Source organism: Euprymna scolopes, chromosome 39 (assembly GCF_053919585.1).
Source record: "Euprymna scolopes isolate OS-2025 chromosome 39, ASM5391958v1, whole genome shotgun sequence".
Taxonomy (NCBI): Eukaryota; Metazoa; Mollusca; class Cephalopoda; order Sepiida; family Sepiolidae; genus Euprymna; species Euprymna scolopes.
This window is the reverse complement of record NC_136520.1, coordinates 53,750-66,416: the sequence shown is the minus strand read 5'-3', so window position 1 is coordinate 66,416 and position 12,667 is coordinate 53,750. Positions and strand designations below refer to the sequence as shown.

General features: G+C 27.2%; 1 protein-coding gene across 1 annotated transcript in view; it reads right to left on the bottom strand.

Moving 5' to 3' along the window:
- The window catches only part of LOC145263564 (uncharacterized), a 52,545-nt gene that overhangs the window by 16,757 nt on the left and 23,121 nt on the right, over nucleotides 1-12,667 (bottom strand). The window contains exons 13-19 of the mRNA XM_080120410.1: nucleotides 11,967-12,017; nucleotides 10,100-10,150; nucleotides 9,157-9,207; nucleotides 7,649-7,699; nucleotides 5,762-5,812; nucleotides 3,603-3,653; nucleotides 1,069-1,137 (exon numbers count right to left, since the gene is read on the bottom strand). Of these exons, the coding sequence (XP_079976536.1) occupies nucleotides 1,069-1,137; nucleotides 3,603-3,653; nucleotides 5,762-5,812; nucleotides 7,649-7,699; nucleotides 9,157-9,207; nucleotides 10,100-10,150; nucleotides 11,967-12,017 (375 nt within the window). The remainder of the gene's footprint in view (nucleotides 1-1,068; nucleotides 1,138-3,602; nucleotides 3,654-5,761; nucleotides 5,813-7,648; nucleotides 7,700-9,156; nucleotides 9,208-10,099; nucleotides 10,151-11,966; nucleotides 12,018-12,667) is intronic.

Sequence of the window (12,667 nt, the reverse complement as noted above, 5' to 3'; positions counted from 1 at the left end):
AATTTTGCGTGACCAACGTACTGTTCCGATACTTGAAAAGACTACCGTGAAAACACCAAATGGACTTCTACTTGCTGATTTTGTACACCAACAACAACATGGCAAAAAAAAAGAAGACATACTGAAGATGAAGTTTACCTTCGAAATTTTGGAAATAGGGTATGATTATTAATTTCTCCAATATCAAATAATCCTTATACACTTTAAAATTGACTTTACGTATGAAAACCAAAGAAGAGAAATATAACATATGAGAAATATTTGGAATCAAGTCTTCCCTTGCTGTTATTTTAGATCATTTGAAACCATAGCAGCAAGATTCAGTCTCCCCTCCATCAAGGTCAGAGGTCTTGAAAAAATATCAGATATTTTATAATTCATGTGCAAAACTATGAAAATAAATATCTATGATTGAAACATTTTATGGCTGTAAAAATGTGCTAAAAATTGGCTCTTGATGATGGATGACCCCCTTAATGTGCGACCTTAAAGGCTAATGCCACATAGCCCACTACACAATTCAGGCCATAACCTTTCCGACGGCCTCCATTTGTTAAATTCTGATCAATAGTCACTGAGATTTAGAACTTATAAAAGTGCCAAAAAAAGGTGGTATATTTATGGATATATCTATACTAGTAGCTAAATTGTATATTGAAATGCTCATATCTTTAGTTCAATGGAACGAAACTACATGAAAATTTGCAGCCTTTTGAAGATTATAATACTATTCTATGATTAAAATTTTATGACAATTGTAAAAAAAGAACCTATATGTTCAAACAAATAAAATATGCCCACATTTGCCTACATTTGTATATATAATGTCCAGCAGGCCGATTTGGTTTAGCTGCTTTGGTTGTCTACTCTGCCAGGCCACTAATATATAATAATAATTATAATTATTAATTAATTATAATATTATATATGTATATGTGTGTTGTTAAAAATATAAATTTTACATTTCTTTTCATTCTGAGATTTGTATTTCAAATGATATATTAGGACAATTAAAAATAAATCTTTAATAAATATACATGGAATTTTGAAAAATATATAATTACTTACAGGATTTACATTGGTGCAACTTATTTTATTTTTGAAAACATTCCCTCCATGTATTTTCCTCTTTTGGCCCTGATGAATGAAGAAAAGAGTTTGTTTTAGATTTTTAGTAGATATTATCTTTACTGGCCCTTATTTTTTTGTATTTTTCTCAAGAAAACTCAGTGAGAATCTAATATTGAAAATTCGACTATGTCTCTTAAGCAAATATTTTTATTTAAAAGTTACTTTTTATTATCTTGAATTTTGATTAGCTTTCATTTATTAAAGAACTTAATATTCTTACATTATTTTTAGTAGATATTATTAGAAATAAAAGTACAGGTTTTTGATAATTTAGGGAAAAGTATTTTAATCATGCAGTATTGAAGCATGCCCTTAGAAAGCAGGATGAATCTGCAATTCCTGCCAGAATGCAACAAGAACTGAAATACACAGCTGCTGGCAGATTTCTTCTGACTAAAACTGGTTTAGTAAACCATGTGAGGTCACATAATGTCAGGCATGACAAACAATTCTATGAGGCTGTGCTGCTTCCCAGACCACACAAGTATTGCAGTAATATCTCTGGTTTCGTCTCGAATCAAGCAAGTGTTTTGACAAGATTCTCAAAGGTGTAGTATGAAATCCCACCACAAAGAACACCAAATACAGGGTGGGCTAAAATAAGGGTCCTATTTTTAAAAATTCATAAATTCATGTAAGTTTTAAGAAGTGTTTTTCGGCCAAAATTTGTTTTGTTTATTTCAAAAAAATCTCGGAAGGGTCAGTCTACACACACATAAAGTTTGGTGAGTTTAACTTTTATTTTGTGGAAGTTATTCAAATTTAAAGATAGGACCCTTATTTTAGTCCACCCTGTACTAGCAAGTTCCCCTGTCATCTCTGTGAACAATTTTGTAGCTGGTGTGAAGAGACATCTATGTGTGCATAGAGGCTCTACATCAATCTAAAGAGATGGCAAGCTTCTGTGAAGAAGTAGCAAACACACACACACACACACACACACACACACACACACACACACACACACACACACACACACACACATATATATTGGGTTAAATGTGAATAAATTAATAGTTACAAATATTACGTCCCAAAATGTGGGTATACTAGAATATAAACAAAGGGCAGATAAGTTCTCTCTTAAGAAAGAACTTGGTGAGTGAAAAGAAAGAAGAAAAAGATACCACAGAATCATGTATAAAAAATGAATAAATCAACAATCCTATATATATATATATATATATATATATATATATATGTATGTATGTATGTATATATATATATACACATATATATATTATATATATATGTATGTATATATATATATACATATATATATTATATATATATGTATGCATATATATGTACATATATATTATATATATATACATATATATACATATTTATATATATACATATATATATGTATATATACATATATATATATACACATATATATATTATATATATATGTATGTATATATATATACATATATATATATACACATATATATATTATATATATATGTATGTATATATATATATACATATAGATATTATACATATAGATATGTATGTATATATATACATATATATATACATATATATATATACACATATTTATATATATATATATATGTATATATATATACATATATATATATATATATATATATATATATATATATATATATATATATATATATATGTATATATAAGCAAAAGCCTGCTTAAATGTTCATCATATAACAGAAAATGGAATTTAGAAAAATGTATAATTACTTACAGGATTAACTTCGGTGCAACTTATTTTATTTTTGTAAACATTCCCTCCGTGTCTTTTCCGCTTTTGGCCCTGATGAATGAAGAAATGAGTTTGTTTTAGATTTTTAGTTGATACTATCTTTATTGGCCCTTATTTTTTTGTATTTTTCTCAAGAAAACTCAGCGAGGATCGAATATTGAAAATTAGACTATGTCTCTTAAGCTAATATTTTTATTCAAAAGTTACTTTTTATTATCTTGAATTTTGATTAGCTTTCATTTATTAAAGAACTTTATATTCTTACATTATTTTTAGTAGATATTATTAGAAATAAAAGTACAGGTTTTATTTGCATTCAAGAGAATTTATTTTTAAATTATGTCTTATAATCTAATATTTTTATCCTAAGCTATTGATATATATTAAAGAATAAAAGCAGTAAATATTGATATATATTAAAGAATAAAAGCATAAGGTATTTATATATATTAAAAAAATATATATGTAAAATATTAAATATATATTAAAAAATAAATACAGTATGATTTGTACACCTTTTTTTAGAAGTTTATAAAGAACTGTATACTATGCAGACACAAATTGTTGGTGTGCATTAATCTTTCTAAAAATGCATTATTTAATAAAACTCAAAATTAGAGATATCATTTAATGTCTATATTTATCTGGATCATTAAATTTTATTGATAAAAGCTTAAGAACAGACTATGTATGAAAAAGGTGATGATATGATCAAAGTACTTACACGACTTTCCTCACTTACGTCATGGAGTTTATCGATGCTTTTTGCTGGCTCCTAAGAAACGTGGAAAAAAAGGTAAAAACTTTTCGTCACCAATATTTAAAGTTCTGCTGTTTATTTTAACTTGGTTTCGCAAAAAGAATTTTATTTTTAGTAGAAAATATTAGTATTTGAACTGAACTCCATGTCATGTTACAATTCCCTACCAGGAATAAATGCAGAACCCTCTGTATAACTTAATTGTACCACAATATTTTTTATTATATGCTATATGCTATATATATATATATTTTTTTTTTGCTGGCTCCTAAGAAACCAATATTTAAAGTTGCTAAGCATTGTTAAAAACGACTGTGAAGTTCAAACTGCCAATCGAAATAAGTGGAGAAAAATGATCACAGAAAAAAGGAAAAAAATTTGAAGAAAAACATTTTAATCACGCAGTATTGAAGCATGCCCATAGAAAGCAGGATTAATCTGCAATTCCTACCAGAATGCAACAAGAACTGAAATACACAGCTGCTGGCAGATTTCTTCTGACTAAAACTGGTTTAGTAAACCATGTGAGGTCACATAATGTCAGGCATGACAAACAATTGTATGAGGCTGTGCTGCCTCCCAGACCACACAAGTATTGCAGTAATATCTCTGGTTTCGTCTCGAATCAAGCAAGCGTTTTGACAAGATTCTCAAAGGTGTAGTATGAAATCCCACCACAAAGAACACCAAATACAGGGTGGGCTAAAATAAGGGTCCTATTTTTAAAAATTCATAAATTCATGTAAGTTTTAAGAAGTGTTTTTCGGCCAAAATTTGTTTTGTTTATTTCAAAAAAATCTCGGAAGGGTCAGTCTACACACACATAAAGTTTGGTGAGTTTAACTTTTATTTTGTGGAAGTTATTCAAATTTAAAGATAGGACCCTTATTTTAGTCCACCCTGTACTAGCAAGTTCCCCTGTCATCTCTGTGAACAATTTTGTAGCTGGTGTGAAGAGACATCTACGTGTGCATGTATGCTCTACATCAATCTAAAGAGATGGCAAGCTTCTGTGAAGAAGTAGCAAACACACACACACACACACACACACAGACACACACACACACATACATATATATATTGGGTTAAATGTGAATAAATTAATAGTTACAAATATTACGTCCCAAAATGTGGGTTGACTAGAATATAAACAAAGGGCAGATAAGTTCTCTCTTAAGAAAGAACTTGGTGAGTGAAAAGAAAGAAGAAAAAGATACCACAGAATCATGTATAAAAAATGAATAAATCCTATATATATATATATATATATATATGTATGTATGTATGTATGTATATATATATATACACATATATATATTATATATGTATGTATGTATGTATATATATATATACACATATATATATTATATATGTATGTATGTATGTATATATATATATACACATATATATATTATATATATATGTATGTATATATATATATACATATATATATTATATATATATGTATGCATATATATGTACATATATATTATATATATACATATATATATACATATTTATATATATACAAATATATATGTATATATACATATATACATACACATATATATATTATATATATGTATGTATATATATATACATATATATATATACACATATATATATTATATATATATATGTATATATATATACATATATATATTATATATATATAGATATGTATGTATGTATATATATATACATATATATATACACATATTTATATATATACATATATGTATGTATGTATATATATATATGTATATATATATACACATATATATGTATGTATATATATATATATATACATATGTATATATATATACATATATATTATGTATATATACATAATACATATGCATGTATATATATATATACATATGTATTATATATATTTAAATATATATATATATCTATATATGTAAAATATTAAATATATATTAAAAAATAAAGACACACATAATTCGCGTGCATTAATCTTTTTAAAAATGCATTATTTAATAAAAATCAAAATTAGAGATATCATTTAATGTCTATATTTATCTGGATTATCAAATTTTATTGATAAAAGCTTAAGAACAGACGATGTATGAAAAAAGTGATGATATGATCAAAGTACTTACACGACTTTCCTCACTTACGTCATGGAGTTTATCGATGCTTTTTGCTGGCTCCTAAGAAACGTGGAAAAAAAGGTAAAAACTTTTCATTACCAATATCTAAAGTTCTGCTGTTTATTTTAACTTGGTTTCGCAAAAAGAATTTTATTTTTAGTAGAAAATATTAGTATTTGAACTGAACTCCATGTCATGTTACAATTCCCTACCAGGAATAAATGCAGAACCCTCTGTATAACTTAATTGTACCACAATATTTTTTATTATAAGCTATATGCTATATGCTATATGCTATATATATATATATATATATATATATATATATATATATATATATATATATATATATATATATATATATGCTATATATATATATATATATATGCTGTATATATATATATATATATATGTATGCTCTCTCTCTCTCTCTATATATATATATATATATGTATGCTCTCTCTATATACATATATATATAGCATATATGCTATATATATATATATATATATATATATATATATATATATATGCTATATATATATATATGCTATATATATATATATATATATATATATATATATATATATATATATATATATATATATATACATATATATTTGCTGGCTCCTAAGAAACGTGGTAAGGAAGTAAAAACTGTTCGTGACCAATATTTAAAGTTGCTAAGGATTGTTAAAAATGACTGCGAAGTTCGAACTGCAGATCGAAATAAGTGGATAAAAATGATCACAGAAAAATGCAAAAAATTTGAGGAAAAGCATTTTAATCATGCAGTATTGAAGCATGCCCTTAGAAAACAGGATGAATCTGCAATTCCTGCCAGAATGCAACAAGAACTGAAATACACAGCTGCTGGCAGATTTCTTCTGACTAAAACTTGTTTAGTAAACCATGTGAGGTCACATAATGTCAGGCATGACAAACAATTGTATGAGGCTGTGCTGCTTCCCAGACCACACAAGTATTGCAGTAATATCTCTGGTTTCGTCTCGAAGTAAGCAAGTGTTTTTACAAGATTCCAAAGGTGTAGTATGAAATCCAACCACAAAGAACACCAAATACTAGCAAGTCCCCCTAGCATATATATATATATATATATGCTATATGCTATACATATATATATATATATATATATATATATATACATATATATATGTATATATATATATATATATATATATATATATATATATATATATATATGTATATTGTTGTTATCTCTAATCTCGTTAAAGAGAAGATGAGATCTTATGGCAAACTTTTAATTTCATCTACTCTCCAACAGAAAAAGTGGAGGACGCTTAACAAGGAAGCAAAAGGGAAACTACAATGCAAACTTCATCAGATGAAGAATAAGTGGTGCACTTAGTAGGCTGCTGAAATACAAAAGGATTTTCATCGCGAATATTCAACAGATTAAATCCACAATCAAGGAAATTGATACTAGAAAAGCACCAGGTTAAGATGGGATACGAGTAGAGTTGTTGATCTTTGATGGTGAAAATATTTCTGGAGCGTTGCATGGTCTCATTCTTAACATATGGCATGACAGTCGTGTTGCTACTAATTGGGTGGATGCAATATTGTTGTCAATTTACAAAGGAAAGGGATAGAATGTTGATTGTGGTGACTATAATTTGATCACGCTTTTCAGAGCTGTGGGTAAGTTGCTGGCAATGATTCTGTTGAACCGACTGCTTATGTATATTTGTCCCTGTATCATTCCTGAAAGCCAGTCAGGGTTCAGAAATTGCTGTGGGACAGTTGATATGATTTTTTTGGATCAAAACTTTATCTGGATTATCAAATTTTATTGATAAAAGCTTAAGAACAGACTATGTATGAAAAAGGTGATGATATGATCAAAGTACTTACACGACTTTCCTCACTTACGTCATGGAGTTTATCGATGCTTTTTGCTGGCTCCTAAGAAACGTGGAAAAAAGGTAAAAACTTTTCATTACCAATATTTAAAGGTCTGCTGTTTATTTTAACTTGGTTTCGCAAAAAGAATTTTATATTTAGTAGAAAATATTAGTATTTGAACTGAACTCCATGGCATGTTATAATTCCCTACCAGGAATAAATGCAGAACTCTCTGTATAACTTAATTGTACCACAATATTTTTTATATATTTATATATATTTTTTTTTGCTGGCTCCTAAGAAACGTGGTAAGGAGGTAAAAACTGTTCGTGACCAATATTTAAAGTTTCTAAGGATCGTATAAAACGATTGCGAAGTTTACACTGCAGATCGAAATAAGTGGATAAAAATGATCACAGAAAAATGCAAAAAATTTGAGGAAAAGCATTTTAATCATGCAGTATTGAAGCATGCCCTTAGAAAACAGGATGAATCTGCAATTCCTGCCAGAATGCAACAAGAACTGAAATACACAGCTGCTGGCAGATTTCTTCTGACTAAAACTTGTTTAGTAAACCATGTGAGGTCACATAATGTCAGGCATGACAAACAATTGTATGAGGCTGTGCTGCTTCCCAGACCACACAAGTATTGCAGTAATATCTCTAGTTTCGTGTCTAATTAAGCAAGCGTTTTGACAAGATTCTCAAAGGTGTAGTATGAAATCCCACCACAAAGAACAGCAAATACTAGCAAGTTCCCCTGTAATCTCTGTGAACAATTTTGCAGCTGGTGTGAAGAGACATCTACGTGTGCAATCTAAAGAGATGGCAAGCTTCTGTGAAGAAGTAGCAAACACACACACACAAACACACACACACACAGACACACAGATAGGGTTAAATGTGAATAAACTAATAGTTACAAATATTCCGACCCAAAATGTGTGTTGACTAGAATATCAACAAAGGGCAGATAAGTTCTCTCTTAAAAAAGAACTTGGTGAGTGAAAAGAAAGAAGAAAAAGATACCACAGAATCACGTATAATATATATATGTATATATATATAGATACATATATGTATACATATATATATATATATATATATATATATATATATATATATATATATATACACATATATTTATGTATGTATATATATATACATATATATATTATATATATATGTATGTATATATATATACATATATATATTATATATATATGCATCTATATATATATATACATATATATATATGTAAAATATTAAATATATATTAAAAATAAATACAGTATGATGTATACACCTTTTTTTAGAGGTTTATAAAAAACTGCATACTATGCAGACACACATTGTTGGCCTGCACTAATCTTTTTAAAAATGCATTATTTTATAAAACTCAAAATTAGAGATATCATTTAATGTCTATATTTATCTGGATTATCAAATTTTATTGATAAAAGCTTAAGAACAGACTATGTATGAAAAAGGTGATGATATGATCAAAGTACTTACACGACTTTCCTCACTTACGTCATGGAGTTTATCGATGCTTTTTGCTGGCTCCTAAGAAACGTGGAAAAAAGGTAAAAACTTTTCATTACCAATATTTAAAGGTCTGCTGTTTATTTTAACTTGGTTTCGCAAAAAGAATTTTATTTTTAGTAGAAAATATTAGTATTTGAACTGAACTCCATGGCATGTTATAATTGCCTACCAGGAATAAATGCAGAACTCTCTGTATAACTTAATTGTACCACAATATTTTTTATATATTTATATATATTTTTTTTTGCTGGCTCCTAAGAAACGTGGTAAGGAGGTAAAAACTGTTCGTGACCAATATTTAAAGTTTCTAAGTAACTAATAGTTACAAATATTACGACTCAAAATGTGTGTTGACTAGAATATCAACAAAGGGCAGATAAGTTCTCTCTTAAAAAAGAACTTGGTGAGTGAAAAGAAAGAAGAAAAAGATACCACAGAATCACGTATAATATATATATGTATATATATATATAGATACATATATGTATATATATATATATACATATATATATATATATATATATATACACATATATTTATGTATGTATATATATATACATATATATATTATATATATATATGTATGTATATATATATACATATATATATTATATATATATGCATCTATATATATATATACATATATATATATGTAAAATATTAAATATATATTAAAAATAAATACAGTATGATGTATACACCTTTTTTTAGAGGTTTATAAAAAACTGCATACTATGCAGACACACATTGTTGGCGTGCACTAATCTTTTTAAAAATGCATTATTTTATAAAACTCAAAATTAGAGATATCATTTAATGTCTATATTTATCTGGATTATCAAATTTTATTGATAAAAGCTTAAGAACAGACGATGTATGAAAAAAGTGATGATATGATCAAAGTACTTACACGACTTTCCTCACTTACATCATGGAGTTTATCGATGCTTTTTGCTGGCTCCTAAGAAACGTGGAAAAAAAGGTAAAAACTTTTCATTACCAATATCTAAAGTTCTGCTGTTTATTTTAACTTGGTTTCGCAAAAAGAATTTTATTTTTAGTAGAAAATATTAGTATTTGAACTTAACTCCATGTCATGTTACAATTCCCTACCAGGAATAAATGCAGAACCCTCTGTATAACTTTATTGTACCACAATATTTTTTATTATAAGCTATATGCTATATATATATATATATATATATATATATATATATATATATATATATATATATATATATATATATATATATATATGTATATATATATATATGCTATATATATGTATATATATATATATGCTATATATGTATATATATATATATATATGCTATATATATATATATATATGTATGCTCTCTCTCTCTCTCTCTATATATATATATATGTATGCTCTATATATATATATATATATATATATATAGCATATATGCTATATATATATATATATATATATATATATATATATATATTTATATATGCTATATATATATATATATGCTATAGATATATATATATATATATATATATATATATATATATATACATATATATTTGCTGGCTCCTAAGAAACGTGGTAAGGAAGTAAAAACTGTTCGTGACCAATATTTAAAGTTGCTAAGGATTGTTAAAAATGACTGCGAAGTTCGAACTGCAGATCGAAATAAGTGGATAAAAATGATCACAGAAAAATGCAAAAAATTTGAGGAAAAGCATTTTAATCATGCAGTATTGAAGCATGCCCTTAGAAAACAGGATGAATCTGCAATTCCTGCCAAAATGCAACAAGAACTGAAATACACAGCTGCTGGCAGATTTCTTCTGACTAAAACTTGTTTAGTAAACCATGTGAGGTCACATAATGTCAGGCATGACAAACAATTGTATGAGGCTGTGCTGCTTCCCAGACCACACAAGTATTGCAGTAATATCTCTAGTTTTGTGTCTAATTAAGCAAGCGTTTTGACAAGATTCTCAAAGGTGTAGTATGAAATCCCACCACAAAGAACACCAAATACTAGCAAGTTCCCCTGTAATCTCTGTGAACAATTTTGCAGCTGGTGTGAAGAGACATCTACGTGTGCAATCTAAAGAGATGGCAAGCTTCTGTGAAGAAGTAGCAAACACACACACACAAACACACACACACAGACACACAGATAGGGTTAAATGTGAATAAACTAATAGTTACAAATATTACGACTCAAAATGTGTGTTGACTAGAATATCAACAAAGGGCAGATAAGTTCTCTCTTAAAAAAGAACTTGGTGAGTGAAAAGAAAGAAGAAAAAGATACCACAGAATCACGTATAATATATATATGTATATATATATAGATACATATATGTATACATATATATATATATATATATATATATATATACACATATATTTATGTATGTATATATATATACATATATATATTATATATATATGTATGTATATATATATATATATATATACATATATATATTATATATATATGCATCTATATATATATATACATATATATATATATGTAAAATATTAAATATATATTAAAAATAAATACAGTATGATGTATACACCTTTTTTTAGAGGTTTATAAAAAACTGCATACTATGCAGACACACATTGTTGGCGTGCACTAATCTTTTTAAAAATGCATTATTTTATAAAACTCAAAATTAGAGATATCATTTAATGTCTATATTTATCTGGATTATCAAATTTTATTGATAAAAGCTTAAGAACAGACGATGTATGAAAAAAGTGATGATATGATCAAAGTACTTACACGACTTTCCTCACTTACGTCAGGGACTTTATCGATGCTTTTTGCTGGCTCCTAAGAAACAAAGGTAAAAACTTTTCATTACCAATATTTAAAGGTCTGCTGTTTATTTTAACTTGGTTTCGCAAAAAGAATTTTATTTTTAGTAGAAAATATTAGTATTTGAACTGAACTCCATGTCATGTTACAATTGCCTACCAGGAATAAATGCAGAACCCTCTGTATAACTTAATTGTACCACAATATTTTTCATATATTTATATATATTTTTTTTGCTGGCTCATAAGAAACGTGGTAAGGAAGTAAAAACTGTTCGTGACCAATATTTAAAGTTTCTAAGGATTGTATAAAACGATTGCGAAGTTTAAACTGCAGATCGAAATGTGGAGAAAAATGATCACAGAAAAATGAAAAAATTTGAGGAAAAGCATTTTAATCATGCAGTATTGAAGCATGCCCTTAGAAAACAGGATGAATCTGCAATTCCTGCCAGAATGCAACAAGAACTGAGATACACAGCTGCTGGCAGATTTCTTCTGACTAAAACTTGTTTAGTAAACCATGTGAGGTCACATAATGTCAGGCATGACAAACAATTGTATGAGGCTGTGCTGCTTCCCAGACCACACAAGTATTGCAGTAATATCTCTAGTTTCGTGTCTAATTAAGCAAGCGTTTTGACAAGATTCTCAAAGGTGTAGTAT